The sequence below is a fragment of the Emydura macquarii genome, unplaced genomic scaffold, assembly GCF_026122565.2.
Source record: "Emydura macquarii macquarii isolate MOO-44397 ecotype Brisbane River unplaced genomic scaffold, CSIRO-AGI_Emac_v2 contig_705, whole genome shotgun sequence".
NCBI classification, from domain to species: Eukaryota; Metazoa; Chordata; order Testudines; family Chelidae; genus Emydura; species Emydura macquarii.
Window position 1 is genome coordinate 740,266 of NW_027130842.1, and position 16,742 is coordinate 757,007.

General features: G+C 40.5%; 1 protein-coding gene across 7 annotated transcripts in view; it reads left to right on the forward strand.

Annotated features, from left to right (window-relative positions):
- EYA4 (EYA transcriptional coactivator and phosphatase 4) overlaps positions 1 to 16,742 on the forward strand; it is a 184,523-nt gene that overhangs the window by 149,510 nt on the left and 18,271 nt on the right. For all 7 annotated transcript variants that reach the window (XM_067542251.1, XM_067542250.1, XM_067542252.1 and 4 more), the window contains 3 exons: positions 844 to 980; positions 2,926 to 3,009; positions 15,969 to 16,058. In XM_067542251.1, the coding sequence (XP_067398352.1) occupies positions 844 to 980; positions 2,926 to 3,009; positions 15,969 to 16,058 (311 nt within the window). The remainder of the gene's footprint in view (positions 1 to 843; positions 981 to 2,925; positions 3,010 to 15,968; positions 16,059 to 16,742) is intronic.

Sequence of the window (16,742 nt, forward strand, 5' to 3'; positions counted from 1 at the left end):
ATGTTTTTGGAGGTTCCCTAGTAGTGTTGGGAAGGAAGGAGGATTTCTGGTTCCTGGGAGATGGGATGGAGCAAGTCTCAAACAATCCGTCCTAGATAGCTCCATTTTCTTTCCCCAGCCAGCCTTCCCAGTGTGACCTGCCTTATCCTGCTGACAGTTCTCAGTTGACCGCCTTCCGTGTTTGTGACCAGCAGTGGTAAAGTGGATTACATAGGGAAATCGGGCTGAGAAGAAGGTAGAGGGATGAAGTGGCATGGAGCTGGTAGCATGGGAGGGTGGGGAGGTGGATGAGGAGATCAGGCTGTTACTCTGGGCAGAGAGGAGGAGGTGGCTAGGGATTCTGGTATCTGCAGGAATATCTAGGATGGGATAAGGATGGTGAGTCTCCTGCTGGTGTGGAGAGGAGCTAAAATTGAGTCTTCACAGCAACAGAGGATTTGGAAATCTATCTAGCTGACCTCCTAACATTGGAAAGAAAATATCCTCACCTTAAATTTTAAAAAAAGCATGACATGGCCATTAGTATGGCATTTTAGAAAGTTTATTTTGATGCTTCGCTATTTTGTGTATATATATATATTAGTGCATTTAAACCCTCTCTACTTTTCTAAAGAGATTTTTAGAAGTTTGTCTTTGGTAAAGTCAATGTATTTGTGGATCTGCAATTTCACGTTATGTAAAACTGAAACGGAGTACTGCTCTTCTGTATTTTATGTTTACAGCACATGTGTACCTTGTGTTTGGGTTGGCATATAAAGTGTGTAGAGAGCCATTTTTAAAGCTTTTATACCTTATTTAGAAATTAAATACTGACTTTTTTTCCATGAATGGTTGTATTTACAGGGGAGTTTGACACAGTTCAGAGCCCCTCAACACCAATCAAAGATCTCGATGAGAGAACGTGTCGGAGTTCTGGGTCAAAGTCCCGGGGTAGAGGGCGGAAGAATAATCCATCACCCCCTCCGGACAGTGACTTGGAGGTATGCCCTTTGGTAACTGATGAATGGTAACCTGAAGGTTTCTTCTAGTGAAAAGTAGATTCAGCAAACTAAAGCTGAAGAAACAGTTTAAAGCTTTAACAAAAATGTCATGAATCATGTGTATCATTAATTGAAAGCACTAGATTTCTAGTGGTTACTTTAAATTTATACAATATGGGACATTAATCCTTTATACATGAATACATTGAAAGTTAGATAACAGTGTAAACATGATACATCCATGAATTTTCTAATTCTAAGATTGTCTCTTCTAATTTAATGTGGAATAGATCCACAGAATAATTTAAGGTTTCTGTGTTCAGATTTTTTCTGATTAACTTTTATTTTATGTATTGTTTAACTTTTTTAAAATAATAAAATCAAATTTATTGATCCAATTATCTACACATTCAGTGTAAAAATATGCATTACAAAAAGGAATGCATAAATATGATACATACTGTATTTGGCTCTGATCTTGCAAACATTTAAGGACTAATTTAACTTAGTGTAAGTAGTGTCATTGACTTCAATAGTTATGCACCATTATTTGAGAGATCAAGGCTTTAGCGAAGAAATATATTTGTGTAATGTACAAGGTGATGTTTTAAAGCATAAGTGTCCTCCTAGCAGTGGAGGGATTAAATTCTTGTTACTCCTGTGTTAGCAATATTCTGCCATAGTGTGACAGAAGAAGAACACTCATTGCATGCATGGTATATTCCAGAACTAGGATCAGAGAAATGTTCTGCACGTTTATGTGATGTGCCTCCTCCCACTGTGATATTGGTACTGAGTGCTAGTATCATTGGATTGCCCCACCCCCTGTGCATGTAGTGCATATCTCCACATCACCAGAAGACAAATTTGTTATCATTTGGCTGTTCCTGCCCCTGCATCTCTACTGGAGGGACCAGATTGACTGTAGCGCTTGGTATTAATCTTAGATGAAATAGCTTTTTGTACAGAGGGTGAGGAATTTTATCCTGATCTGGGACAAATTGTCTGTGAATTTTTTTTGTAGTTTTCCACAAATTAATTTTTTAAAAATTCAGTGGTTGTAATTTTTTACATTTATGGGAAGATTTCCATTTTTTTCCCCCTGAAATTTACCAGTGAAAATTAAACTAACTGCCTCTTACCAACACTAAGAAATTTCCTTTAAAAACTAAAACAACATAAAAAAGTTCAGATAAGACATTTTGTCAAAAAATATAATTTAAATTCCCTATTCTGTGTGAATTACTGTGGCATGTAGAACTAGCAGCAAGAGTTATTTATCTGTATTGGAGGAACAGAAAGTCATTGAAATCAATGTGAGTTGCATATAAGAATCGGAGAGTAGAATTTATCCTTAAATTAATAGCTATTTACATCAAAGTAATTGACCTAAAGTATGCTGACATCTGTAGTATGTTAGAGTCAAGGTGTATGAGATCATATCTTTTATTGGACCACTAAAAGATTCTATAGTATGTGACATATTTGAAATCTTGTAGAGGTTGTAAAGTAATTAAAAGTTTGGAAAGCAATTGAAAAGCTTAATGTCCTCGGTGTTTTTTTTTTTTAATAGATTTTAAGGTACACTGTTGATGCTGAAAAGTTCCAGAGGGATAGCCTTGTTAGTTTGTATACAACAAAAACAACAAGAGTTCTGTAGCACTTTAAAGAAAGACTAACAAATTTAATTTCTGCAGGCATAAGCTTTCGTGGGCTGTAACTCACTTATAAGTGGGTTACAGCCCACGACAGCTTATGCCTGCAGAAATTAAATTTGTTAGTCTTTAAAGTGCAACAGGACTCTCGTTTTTGTTGATGCTGATTTCCAGAATAAACGTACTCATTTAGGACTTATTTAAAGCACAGGACATGACTGCTTTGATTTTTGGATCATAAATCTTATTTCCTGATCACATACTGATTTTGTTACCACATCTATTTTCAGCGTGTATTTGTTTGGGATTTGGATGAAACTATCATCGTTTTTCATTCGCTGCTTACAGGATCCTATGCACAAAAATATGGCAAGGTATGTGATTCATGAATTCAGCTGTAGATTCAGACCACTGATAGCCCTTGACATTTTTACTGTGCTTTTCATCTTCAGTATGCATTACAAAACCTAATTAACATTCATATGCCCCTGTGAAGAAGGGAGGTGAATAGTGTTAACTCCATTTTACAGACTGGGAAACTGAGGTACAGAAGTTGTGATTTACCCAAATGGAGCAGCCAAGGGGAGAGACATGGTGCCTACCCTTAGGTAAGATGTGAGGCCCAACAGAAGTAGAGTTGCTGAGGTAGGTGTGACAGCTGTAAGGAGGAGGCCTCATTGAAGGAGAGGTGCTGAGGTTTCTGGTGCAGCTTTGAAAAGCTGTGGCAAATGGGTAATAGATTTGGTGGGAAAGGGGAAATAACTGATGAATTTGGAAGCAGGGCATGAATAAAGTGGACAATGAAAAAGAAAACAGAAGTGATGAATTTGCAGGGAAAGGGAAATGTTAAATCAGAGTAAATGAGTAGGAGGCAGACCTGCCAGCCTTCAGCTCTAGGGTGGAGGCTCTGGGTTTTTGATTAATTCTCTGACTCTTCAGCCTTCCTGCTGAGTCTCTGGTGTTCTTGGCTGGCTCTTGGGTTGGGGAAGGCCACTGGCTGAAACACCTTCTGCTGCCAATCAGTCATTGCTTTCAGTGTACACAACTACTCCCCTCCCCCCACTGAGAAATCCAAAGATGACTGGAGAAGGAGCCCAGAGCAGGGAGCAAAGAGCAGTCAGCAGTGGAAGGAGGGAAAGGAAAGGGAGAAGCAACCCAGAAGTAGTAGCAACATGAATTTCCTCACCTACTGAGCAAGGAACCCTTTTCAGCCTTTGTCTGAGGAACTAGTGGGGAAAGGGAAAGGATCTGTGTGTGGAGGAAAAGGAGGATTGAGGACATTGAAGGACAGAAGGAGGTCTGAGTCTGGGTGGGGAACCAATGGACTGCAGAAAGGGATAGAATTAATGGACCAGGAGGCAGGAAAATAAATGCAAATGAGTGGAGAATTAAAATTGATTAGGGGAAGGCTGGAACGTGGGGACAGGATTAATGGAGCTGTAGGGTTCTGTAGTGGGGCTTCTGCTCTGAAGCTTCAAAACATGCATGAAATCAATTTTATGTAGATTTTCCTCAGGGTTTTTGCTGCACTGACATAGGCAGGTCTGGTGGCAGAATAAATGCCGATGATTGGGGGGGCGAGTGGCAGCTGGGAAGATAGAGAAGCCCATGAATTGCAGGGTGGTGTGGTTATCTGGGATGTATGATAAACAGGTGTGGGGCTGAGTGTGAGAGAGGGAGAGAGAAAAAGCATGTTTGGTGTGAAGTATGTTTCTGTTAATAAAAAAGGAGGGAAGAGAGTTGGTGTTAATGCACATTTTTGCCGGGGTGTGTGCAATAAATGTGTATGTATGAGTGTGTGCGCGCATGTGTATGTGTGTTTGGAAGCATGGAGTTGTTTTTCTTGGTATTTATGAAAAGGATGGGCTAGCAGATTTTTGCCTAAGCTGGTGAATTTCCATGACAGTTTTGGAATGCTAAAATAGGGTTAGCTATTCGGCTCTGCTACAAATAACACTTCTTTTACATCTTCACGGTGCCACATCAGTGTATGTTACATTGTTTTGCCATTTATAGTACTGTACACACTTGTCCAATGCTATCTTTACAAAAGTATAATTCCATTGACTTTGACAGAATTACTCCTGGTTCTTACCTCTGTAAGTGAGAGAAGAATCAGGCCAAACATGCAACCTGCATCATTTGTCATCATTGAATGTGGCACACAGACCTCCATGGGAGTTGCTATATTTGGCCCAATGATCCAGTTACTTGAAATTTTAATCAACGTGTACCTGTGGCCCTTTGGATGGTATAACTATTCTGATGCAGTATTTTTCTCTATCTCAGGTATTAAAAGTTAAGAAATTATTTATCATTGTTGGTTCAAATCTTTTTAAATTGAAACATATTACAAAGCCATCTATCCTTTCTGGACAACTTTGGAAACTATTCTAGAGACAACTGTGCAGAGATATCTTGCTTTTTTCCTCTTGTTGTTTTTTTCCCCTTATGTGTAGGGATATTTAGATGAAAACAGCATCACTGATTTGTAAAAGCTCATCTGCTCCTGCAGTTTATTCGCCACCAAAAGCCAGAATATATGGTAATGAGTAATTATAGCAACCAGCTGTAATATCAGATAGAAATTATGAATTTATTTCCACAGGTCAGGAGTAAATCAACTGAAAGTGAAATTAATTGAGTTATGCTACTAAGATTAGAATCAGGATCCAAGTCTTCAAGTGATGATGATGCAAGAGAGAGGATTTCTTACATAAAAGAGATCCTGTTTTCATACAGGGTAGCCATAGTAAAATAAAAAGCATAGGAATACAGAGTCATTCCCAGAATAAATAAAAAAATGGCAGATGTTTTCCTTTCTAGAATAGTTATCTTCCTAGTATTATGGTAAACATATTTAGGATGGTGATATATCAAATATTCAAATATATGTAGTAAATGCCTGTCTAATATTTTGTATGTAGTTGCTGCATATATTCCTTTTAATATAGAGAAAGGAAGAATGGTTTAGTGGTTAGGGCACTAGACTGAGGCTAGGGAGACTGTGGTACAAGTCCCTGTCCACCACAGTCTTCCTTGGTCAAATCACTTAGCCTCTGCGTGCCTCAGATCACCATCTGTAAAACGGGGATAATAATCCCTATCTTGCAGAGATGTTGTGAGGGTGAATACATTAAAGATGGTGAGGTGCATAGAGATCATGGTAATGGGGGACATATAAGTACCTCAGATCTAGTTATACTTCATTGTTTCAAAAACATCTTGGGCGTTGATCTTTTCTTGTGATTGTGCTGCCCAGTGGCACAAAGTTGGCTTAAAGTCAGTTTAAATAGCCTTTGGAGAATTTCCTCATTCTAGGGAAATCCTCAGGTGGTATAGAATCAAAGCAGTTGTTCTTACACCTCCCCCTGCACTGCCTCCTAATACTGGGGGCATCGCAGCTGCGAATCTTGCCTTGATGTCTGGTTTTAAAACTGTTAAAGTACTTTACACTGCATGCGCCGATTCTCAGCTGTTTATAAATGTTTTTTCTATACATTTTGTTATCTATTGCTTAATAAAACAAATTTTTCTCAAAAAAGAAGACAAGACAAAATGAGAGAGAAGGGTCTCTAAATATGTTTTTCAAGGTTTTCTAAATGTTAGGGAGTGTTTAGCATGATGCTGCTATAATGAGGGAGAGCATTTTATGGTGAACCGAGTGCTCAAATTGAATTTTGATGGTGCAAAATTTTGGGATTTTACTGGTATTTAGATGGATCGTTTTCCAGGATTTCACCTTTGTTCTACTATTCAGCATTTATTCAGGCTGAATGTACAGATGGATTCAGCATTTATTACTCTGAATGTACAGCTGGATATACATATATACACACCGGGCCTCAGATATTCCCCCTCTAAACACAGGCCTGCCATCTCTTTTCCGTCTCTTTGCTCTATTTCTTGCTATGACCAGGGGGAAACAAAAATTTTTTAACAACAACTATCTTTTAGTCCTTACTGCTCTACTGTCATTATGGCTGTGAATGGAAATGCAGCACAGATTAGAGAGCCGACTTAACTCAGTGTCACAGTCAGACTGGCAAACTATTTTCATTCAAGGGCAGTACTGAGCCAGCAGATTAAAAATTCCTCTTTTAAATCTCATCCTCCTTTTCTGCAGGGAATAGCCTAAGGGAGAAGAGAAAGGTGGAGTAGCATTCATTAGAGAGCCACCACAAATGACAGTGACATTCATTGAAAGAGAGATAGCAGAGGTTATATGGGAAGGTCTGGATCAGATGAAGACCAACTAGAAAAGCAACAGAAAAAGGACAAGGATCAGATTGTGTATTTGCTAATGTAATGTCAGATTGTGTGATCTAAACCTTAAACTGTAAGCTTTTCAGGGCAGATGCTGTCTTTACTAGGTAGTTGTGCAGCACAGTGTGATCCTGGTTTCATTTTGGACTTCTATATGGTACTGTAATCACAGAATCAGAGAAATGTAGGACTGGAAGGGCCCTCAGTAGGTAATCTAGTCCAGTCCTCTGCAGTGAGGCAGGACTAAGAATTATCTAAACTATCCTTCATGGCTGTAATATAACTATCAATCACAGTATGAACAAGCTGTGCCAGATTGAATGAAGATGTTTTAACATTATGAACAAGATTGTAAATGTCTTATTAAAATATATGGCAAATTGCTTCTTCATAGGATGGAGCCAATTGAAAGGGTAGTTTGAAGTTCTCTTCCCTGAAGTGAGAGGCTTTGCATGTCTGAGTTTGGTCAGTATAGAGCTACAGGATACCAATTATAAAGCCAAAAATTCACAATTAAGTGATTGTCTGATTTTTTTAAAATTGGACTTTCCAGAGTTAACATGAAATAATTATCAAAATATGTCTGTCTCTCAGCTTGTAAGGTCACTAGGCTCCTTCCAAGCAGCAGCAGTAATGTACTTTGCTCATCTCATTTGTTGATGCTCTTCATGCACCATAAAATTAATACACTTCTATTTTTAATTATTTACTGCAGTAGCAAATTATGATCATTGGCATCTGAGCTGTTATGTTATGACCTGTGTGTCTGATGATGGTTTTCGCAGCTGAGCACCAGCTGGCACATATACTTTTCTACAATGCTAAACTCTTAAATAAGGATTTGTTGATGTGACAGGACATGTGTTAGGAGACTGTCATCATCTGTTAAATTTTATGAGGTACATTCCTGTTCTCTTATTAACAATATGTATTCTTTGTTCCACTGTGTCCCCGTGATTCTCACTGTTTTGGAGCTAATTAAGCTGTACTTAGGAGTTTCAGAGTGTTAGCATTTCCAACTTAGTACAATCATTTATTTCTCTAAGGTCAATCCAAAGGGCAAAGATGCGCCCAAAATACCATAAGTCAAAGTTCAGGCTGGTAAAAAAGAATGACTGCCTTTCCAGGCACTGCAGAGGAAAAAGCCTTAGCTCTTGAATGTGTGTTATAGAGAATTCAGGATGATGTTTTAGACAACCTTAGAAATAAGTGTAAAATGTGACAGTACAATTCAACAGACCAAACTCTACAGAATATATTAAGAGAAAAATAAAAATTCTGCTCTATGTTGAAAGTGTACAGAGCCTACCACCTTTTTTAGTTAGATAGCTAAGTACTGTGATAATTTTTGAGTCAGGTGTAAGCTAGTGCCAAAACGCATTAGGCTTTTTTCCTACAATTTTCTGATTTTCCTGATCCATCTACATCTCTTCTACATGTTGCCAGTTAATATCTCCTTTTATTATTATTCAGTGTACAAAAGGCTCAGGGGATAGATGTTTGGATATGGTACCTTTTCCCTTTGTTAGTTGGTTCAAATTTGGCCAGCCTTGTTTGTGATTGAAACTTGGCAGCTGTTTTGATGACATATGATAACAAGTTAGTGGTTTCTTAGGGCACAAATGCCCACAGCACAGAATTCACCACCAGTATTAACACTTGATGATCACCCTTTGATGACAGTCCCTGCAGAGAGCCCAAAAATAGAGAATGGCCCATGAAGACCACACTAGCCTCTCACTCTCAGTAATTGTCCCTCCATGTCAGAGTTGAGTCACATTAGCTTAGAGGTACAAGGATGCTTGTTACTACCCATGCTATTGCTCATGGGCTAAATAGAGTATTTCCATCTTCTATCTGGCACCTTTCACCAGCACTAACCCACTTTAAAAAAATCATTCAGCTGCATTGATTGTTTCCTGTATTTCTGTCAGATGCCCCAGGACCTCTCATTTTGTCTCCTTATTCTCTCTCATTGTTAACCCCCTACTTTAATCCAAGGAGAGAGAGACAGGAACTCCAGCCTCTGTAACACCCTCCCAAGAATGAGTCTCCTCAGAGAGAGAGAGAGTTGGACTTAAACCTGAGGCTCCCGCTTGACACTAGGAATGCCATTAGGCCAGCAACATTAACATTTAACTCTAACATTTCCTCTTGTGAGGCAAACTTTTCCCCGGGGACAGTGCTATTCCTAGTAAGTTCAACAATACTGCCCTTTACAGGTGTATTCTCACACCATTGTTCATCAGGTTTTTTAAAAGGATTTCATTTGTGCTGATTTTATATAGAGAGAAATCAATATAAAATAGCTTATTTTCACTGTATTTGAATACAATAAATAAAGTGATTCTGTGAGCATTTTTTTGCCAACACCTGCTCTTCCTGGTGATGTTGAACATTATGTTGCCACTAACTAAACTAAGAATTTTGGACTTTATCTGGACCCTATCATGATTCTCTCCTCATCCAAAACATATAAATATTGGTTCTGCTGAGATATTTTTACTTAGTCTCCAAGGAGGCATTCCAGTGGATGGCTCAATCTAGCACAGAAGTCCAGACAGTCTGGCTCCAATTTATACCCTCTACTAACGTAACTAAAAGGATTGGTATTTTGGATATAGAGAAGTGCTGTAGTTGATCTTAACTCCATTGAATACTAGTAATATCTAGCTACAGATCATGCCTGTTAAGGCCAAAGAGCTGTTTAGTTGTACTTTTTTAATTCATCCAAATATCTGGGGAAATTACCAATTTTTTTAATTATTTTTTATATATGGAGTAACAGTATATTAGCAGAAGTTCAGTCTGCCTCATATTAAATGTATCTTATGGCTACGTTGTGTATAACTACCATAGGTGTCTCTTTGTTTCTGCCCTTTACATTTCTTGCTTTCTTTTCCATATTTTTCTCTTTTCCTGTTTTAGTATGTATGCTAGAATCTGAATCTGTGTCCTCCAATGCAAGTTAAGAGACAAAGTGAAGATTAGACTATTCCTCCACATTTTGAAAACCTTTGATTAAACTGACCAAAGTATATGAGAGTGCTTCTTACTCCTTCCTGCCTCCCATTTGTGTGTGAGGTGATGAGCTTAACTGGGAAGTACTGGAACTTGGTCTCTCATGTTTGTTAGAAAGTTGCATTGCGGAATTTGGCAATCAAATTTGGAGATAAAAAATGGAGTATGTGAGAAGCTGAAATGAAGTATCTTAATTTCGTTTTTACTTTTGATTATATACATCAAAATGCTACATACCACTTTATGGAGTGGTGTTATAGCTGGGTCGGTCCCAGGATATTAGAGAGAGGAGGTGATAGAGGTAATATCTTTTATTGGCCCAACTTTTGGTGGTGAGAGAAACAAGCTTTTGAGCTTACACAGAGCTCTTCTCTTCAGGTCTGGCAAACTAATTCAGTGTCAAAGCTAAATACGTGGTGGAATAGATTAGCATGAGTTAACATAACACCTATTTCAAGGGACCAGTCATATGGAGGAAAGTGGGGGTTGAAGCAGCTGTGGGGGGGTTATTAGTGGGTTATAGATTGTTGTAATAAAACACAAATTGACAGTCTTTATTCAGTCCATGATTTTTCATGTCTAGCAACGTTATGAATTGAAGCTCCCAGGCTTGTCTTTTGAAAGTGTTGTGCAGATTTCCTTTGATGATGAGGACTGATAGGTCAGATATAAAGTGATCGCTTTGTGAAGTGTTCCCCCCCAGGTGATAGGCTGTTTTTTTTCTTTTATCCTTTTCCTGTATGAGTTCATTCGAGAGCATAGTGACTGTCTGGCTTCACCCACAGAGTTGCTATTGGGGCAATAAGTGCATATACTGTGATAATTACACTGTCTCAGTTACACTATTTATCAACTCTTCCAGAAAATATAACTGGAATATTCTGCTGAAAAGAAGTGGATTATGATGCAATAATGTACAGTGTATTTCCACAACTAAGTCCAGTTCCACAGAGAAAGGCGAAAACCAGTGCAAAGTCCTAAGATCCCCATCTTGCAAACACTTACGCAGGGGTGTCAAACTCATTTGCTATGGCGGGCCAGATTTGAATTAAATATACTTCAAGTGGGCCATACATACCATAAATTGAAATACTAGGTACAACCATATTTATGTAGTATTATATTTTATTTGCTAGATATCAGCGATATAAAAACGGCAGTAAATTCACTTCTACAACTACTACTATTTACAATTAAAAGAATCGATCAATGATTAAGAATGACAGTGCTGTGCGATGCCCCAAGACCACACTGTCCCTCTCCCGCCTTTTGGAGTGCTGTATCTCATGCACACAGCACTCCACGTGCTGCCGCCAGATCTGGCAGCATCGCGCGCGCCGTCAGGCGCCGGACCAAAAAGGTTGGTGGGCCGTATCCGGCGCGCAGGCCGGATGTTTGACACCCCTGCACTTATGGTTCATAACTTTACTCACGAGTAGACCCATTGACAGCAATGAGACTACACATGAGTAAAGTTATGCATGGGCTTCAGCGTTTGCAGGATTGAGGAAATCAGCATACTACAGAAATAGGAGTTGTGAAATTAAGAGAATTCCCCCTCCAAATATGAAATTAACATTCACTGAGAAGGATTTCAAAAGGTTAGAGAAGAAAAATAGGTATTTTCTCATGCATCTAGCCACTTTGTTCTCTTCTAAAACTACATCTATTTCATGATGATGGTTAACATATGGTGGTTATTCCTTGAAGGCAGTGTGGCCTAGTGAGAAAGACATGGATTTATCATCTCTCAGCTCAGCCTTCTGTACCCAACTCTCCCATAAACATCTTATGTTACGTTTGGCAAATCACTGCACCCAAGTTTCCCTGTCACCCCATCTGGAGAATAGATATGTGCACTTCCTGCACTTTTCACCTAAATACTCTTTATGCCAAATGGGCATTTTAGTGGAGAACTCAGGAAGAAGTCATTTTACAAGGTCTTGGAGTTTCCTTTTCTTTTAGAAAAATAATTTGGGCCAGTTCAGAAGTCAACATGAAAATATTCTTTGTCAGCATCATTGACAGAATTATGTCTCATTTCCAACTAATGACAATTTCTTAAACACTTTGCTCTTCTTGCCCTGGAGAAATCCACATCTTGCCTGGGCCAGTGCCAAGATAGATCTGTTTCAAATTTTGCCATTTAGTTTTAAGTGCTTTAAAGCAGGAACCAATTTTTATTCTGTATTTGAAAAGTGCCTACCACAGTGTTGGCCTGATCCTGATTGGTGAAATCTTTGTTCATGATACAAATAAATGTTGATTAGTGGTTTAAAGTGATTGTGTTGACAGAGGGATACAAAACATTACATTATTTCTAAAGACAGCAATTTTAAGTCTTTTAATCTCAAAGTACTTAATTTACTAAAAGATTTCAGAAAATTCTGTAGCTGTCACAGCATGTAAAATGTGGATTTTTTTTTCATTTGTTAATAAAAGGGGGATCTGATCACTTTTATAATGGGAGCATGGTTGCAGCCTAAAGTATGGCGAGTCTAGCTCCTGTCTATAATAAACCACAAACAGCTGCAGGCCTTGTCCAGCAACAGGTCTTTTACAACTTCGATTAAAGGAAGAACTCTTTTAGCTGTGAGCTACAGAAAGACCTTTATGTGTTTTCCTAGTACTATGGGCCTCCTAAATCAGTAGTGCCACAGAGTACATGAGGTTGACTAAGAGTCTACAGTGAAAGGGCACCGGAGATCAGCAGCTGTTGGGAGCATGAATTAGACAAATAGAGGGAGAGTTTGGAATTTGGGCAGGTAAGTGCCTGCAGTGAAAGGAGGATAGAACAAGGACAGGTGTTCAGTTGGAGTATTAGTTGTGAATTTGACCAGGAAATGTTTTTAGAGCTGCAGAAAGTGGGGGAAGAGAACTGGTATGGGGAAAATGCATAGGGGTGGAGGCTATTTCTCTAAAGTGAAACATTTGGGCGGGATGGTGAAGATTCAGATTGGCTTTTGTTTTCTCATAAAGCATAGACATTAGAAATCAAAAAGACCTTCTAAGTCATCTCTTCCTTAGACTGTGCAGCATTATTCCTTACAATATAATAATTAGTGAGTCTTTTCCAGTCCAGTTTTACATGTCCTCAGTGAAGAGACTTCCAACATTTAATTTAGGAGACTATTCTGTGGCCAAATGTTGGGAAGTTTTTTCTGATCCAAGGGGAAGTAGTATGGTCTAATGGATGGTGTAGCAAACTGGATGTCGGAGGATGTGTACTCTTTGTCATTGACTCATTGTGAATTTGGACAAGTCACTTAATCTTTCTGTGCCTCAGTTCCTCGGTCTGTAAAAGGGGAATAAAGATATTGCCACAGCTTTGTACAATGCTGCTTCTTTGATTGCTTGCTCATGTCCATTTCATGCTAGGCGTGTATGTATGCCACATGCACTGGTGCTGGAGATTTTTCCCTCAGCGGCATCTGTAGGGTTGGCTCTAGCATTCTCTGCAGTGGCGTGTGTATACGCTGGTATCTAGGGTGCTGCTGGCCCCTCTTCCTCTCTGATCATTCTCACCGCCTGTGACGGTGCTGGAACATCCTTGTCTCAGCAAGCACTTTTCAGTGGTTTTTTTCTTATGTTAGTGTATATAATTTCAACAAGTTCAATTAGTTGGTTATAGTAGTTTTTAGTGATTAAGTGCTCCTGTTCATGGGTTAGCCCCGGAGATGGGGCATGCCCCAGTCCCTGAGCTTCAAGCCATGCACGTCCTGTAAAAAGCCTACGCTCGTGAACGATCCTCACCAGAGCTACCTGAAGTGCCTGGGTGAGGCTCATATTCGGGACAAGTGAAAGATCTGCAGGAACTTTAGACTCTGCATAAAGAAAGAGCATGAAATCAGAGAGCGCTCCTGATGGAATCGGCCCTCAGACTGGTGTCCAAGCCTGGCCAACGCCTAGTACGTTGGTGTCAATCCAAAGTGCTCCCCCAGCACCGATAACCATCGCCGGTGCCAAAGAAACGTAAGAAGACTCATGCCAACAGAGGGCGCTCTCCGTGTAAGTGGAGCAGGCAGGAGAGAGGAATGAGTCAAGACCCGTGCTGGACCACTAGTCTCCCCTGGAACTTGGGTCAGCCGTGTCCTCATCCCTTAGAGCTCCCAGTCCACCACAGGACCCACTTCCGACTCCCGATAGTGGCAATGTCTTCCATCCCCAAGGCCTTCCAGGTGGCTGTGGACTTACTTTCACTCCTGATACCACTCACCTCTCGGGACGACAGACCCACAGGCCGGGACACTGCACCAGGCCAATCAGCCAAGAGTGGGTCAAGGGGCAAGCCCATTATGGGGGCCCCACTCAGATCTCCAGTATCACGGCACTGCTCACCATCCCCGCGGTGCCCACAGACGCTTTGGCAATAGTCACTACCACCTCCTCACTCCCCGAGGCCTGGTAGCCACCAACCTAAGTGGTGCGCACCAGCCCCTCAGTACCGGTCACCGGAACCCCAGTACAGAACATCAGGACCTCAACACTGATCCCCAAACTTGAGAAGGCATTCACTGGAACACTCCGACCAGTTGCCAGAACATCAGCATCCTAGGGAATCTGGGCACCAATCATTGGAATCTCAGTGCTGTTCCCTGGCACTGGAGCATGGCACCCTGCACTCCAGGGAACCAAAGGCAAGATCAGCGCTGTCCTGGTCCTTTGGTTTGGAATCAGAAGATGACAAGGATCCCTCCCATAAAGGCCATAGCTATCCAGTTACGGCCTGTGGGTTTCCCGTGCCCTACCAGCAAGCTCTTGGCTGCCAACAATGATCTGGGTTTTGGAAGTTCTGGAACACCGGGGGGGAGGGAGGGAAGGCGGGATTTCCCTTGTTCCCAAGGTCTCAGCATCGGCCCATCTCAGGGACATCAGAAAGATGCTCAGCAACAGTGTTACAGCCACCCCAGATTCAGATGACTAACCAGGCCAGGCAGAGAAGACGCTCGTGACCCCCAGGAGGAGGAGACCCTGGCGGCAGGGGAACAGTCATCTGGAATTGACATGAGCAAGCACTTGAAGAAGAAAAAGACACTTACTAACCTTCCATAACTGTTGTTCTTCGAGATGTGTTGCTTATGTTTATTCCATGACCCGTCCTCCGTTCCTGTTGTTGGAGTCAATGGTAAGAAGGAACAATGGGGGGGCACGGGGCTGGCGGCGCCTCATGTACCAGTGCATGAGCGCAGGGCTTTAGGGGGAACTGGCCCTATAGATACTGCTAAGGCAAAAAAAATTCCAGTAGCTGTGCATGAGGGAGTGCATACACCTAAAATGGAATGGACATGAGCAACATATCTCAAAGAACACCAGTCATGGAAGATTAGTAACTCTTTTCTATAACTGTTGTTCTTTGAGATGTGTTGCACATGTCCATTTTGTGACCCAACCTCCTTCCCCTCTGTCAGAGTTCCAGCAAGAAGGAACTGAAAGGTAGGGGGAGCCAGTACATATGCACACCACTGCAGAGAGCACTAGAGCCAGCCCTACAGATGCCACAAAGGGAAAAATCTCTGGCACTGGTGCAGGTGGCGCGCACATACACCTAGAATGCAATGGACACGAGCTACACATCTCGAAGAACAGCAGTTACAGAAGATGATTAGTAACCATCTTTTTTGGGTTCTTGGATGAAAAATGTAAAATATTCTTATTAACATAAATATTCCCTATCTTAAATTCATCCTATGACTTCTAATGAGCAGTTCTCCTCCTTGGTACAGCTGTAAATAATTTAGTTACACTTTAATATTTCACCGTCCACAGCTATGTAAACAGTTATCATGTCTCTCCTCAGCCATAGGTTAGCCAAGCTATCAATATTTAGCTTTTTTAGGCTATTTTCATAAAATAATCCCTTCAATCTCCCAGCGTATTGCTGTTTGACTCCCTTCAAACACACCAGTCCCTAATTGTAACTTTATAGTTTAAAAAAGCTCAATTTTAGAGAGAGTCTCTGCAAAACATTGGCATACGGTAATTTCTGAATAACTGCTACATGAATTAATTGTAATTAAATATCTAACCTAATTTTTCATTTTTTAAGGATCCACCAATGGCAGTGACCCTGGGGCTGCGAATGGAAGAAATGATTTTTAATCTCGCTGATACACATTTATTTTTTAATGACTTGGAGGTAAGAATCTAAAGAATGTAACATGACTGTTTCATTCCAGAACATGACACTAAAAGTATGCTATCTATTAGCATTTCTCACCACATACCGATATGGACATTACTCTTGGGTTGATCTTACTAACTGATCAATCAAAGGCAATCGTACTGCAATAATTTTCTAGAACATCAGGGTACTTACATGAAAAGTGGGGTTCTCTGTCCACTGCAACAGGTCTTTGCGCTGTAGCCATTTGTGTTTCTAATTCTGCAGATTTTGCTGTGTCTGCAATGTTCTCCTGACAAGGGAACCCTTTGCCTCACACCTTTTCTCTCTCAGCTTAAGTGGTCCCTTTTTGCCACCAGAAGCTGTTGTCTGAGCAGAAGAGTTTGCAGTCCTCTCCTTAAACTCCACCTTTGTTGCCTTGGCTTTCTCACGTTCTCAGCGTAAAAAGAGCTACCCTTCCTTTTCAAGGGAAGGAGGAGAGTTCTCATCATACTCCTCAAAGACTCACATCAGCGAGTTCTGACAATGATAATGACAGGCTTTTAGGCATGAGCAGACAATCTGCACATAGTCATTGCTCATGTCTCTAAAGAAATAGAAATTGAGAACAAACCGTAACGTGCCTCCAGATCTGCAATTTCAAAACTTTGCCCTTAAAATAAGAAAACAGATGCAAATTAATTCTCTTTTTCCCTTTCC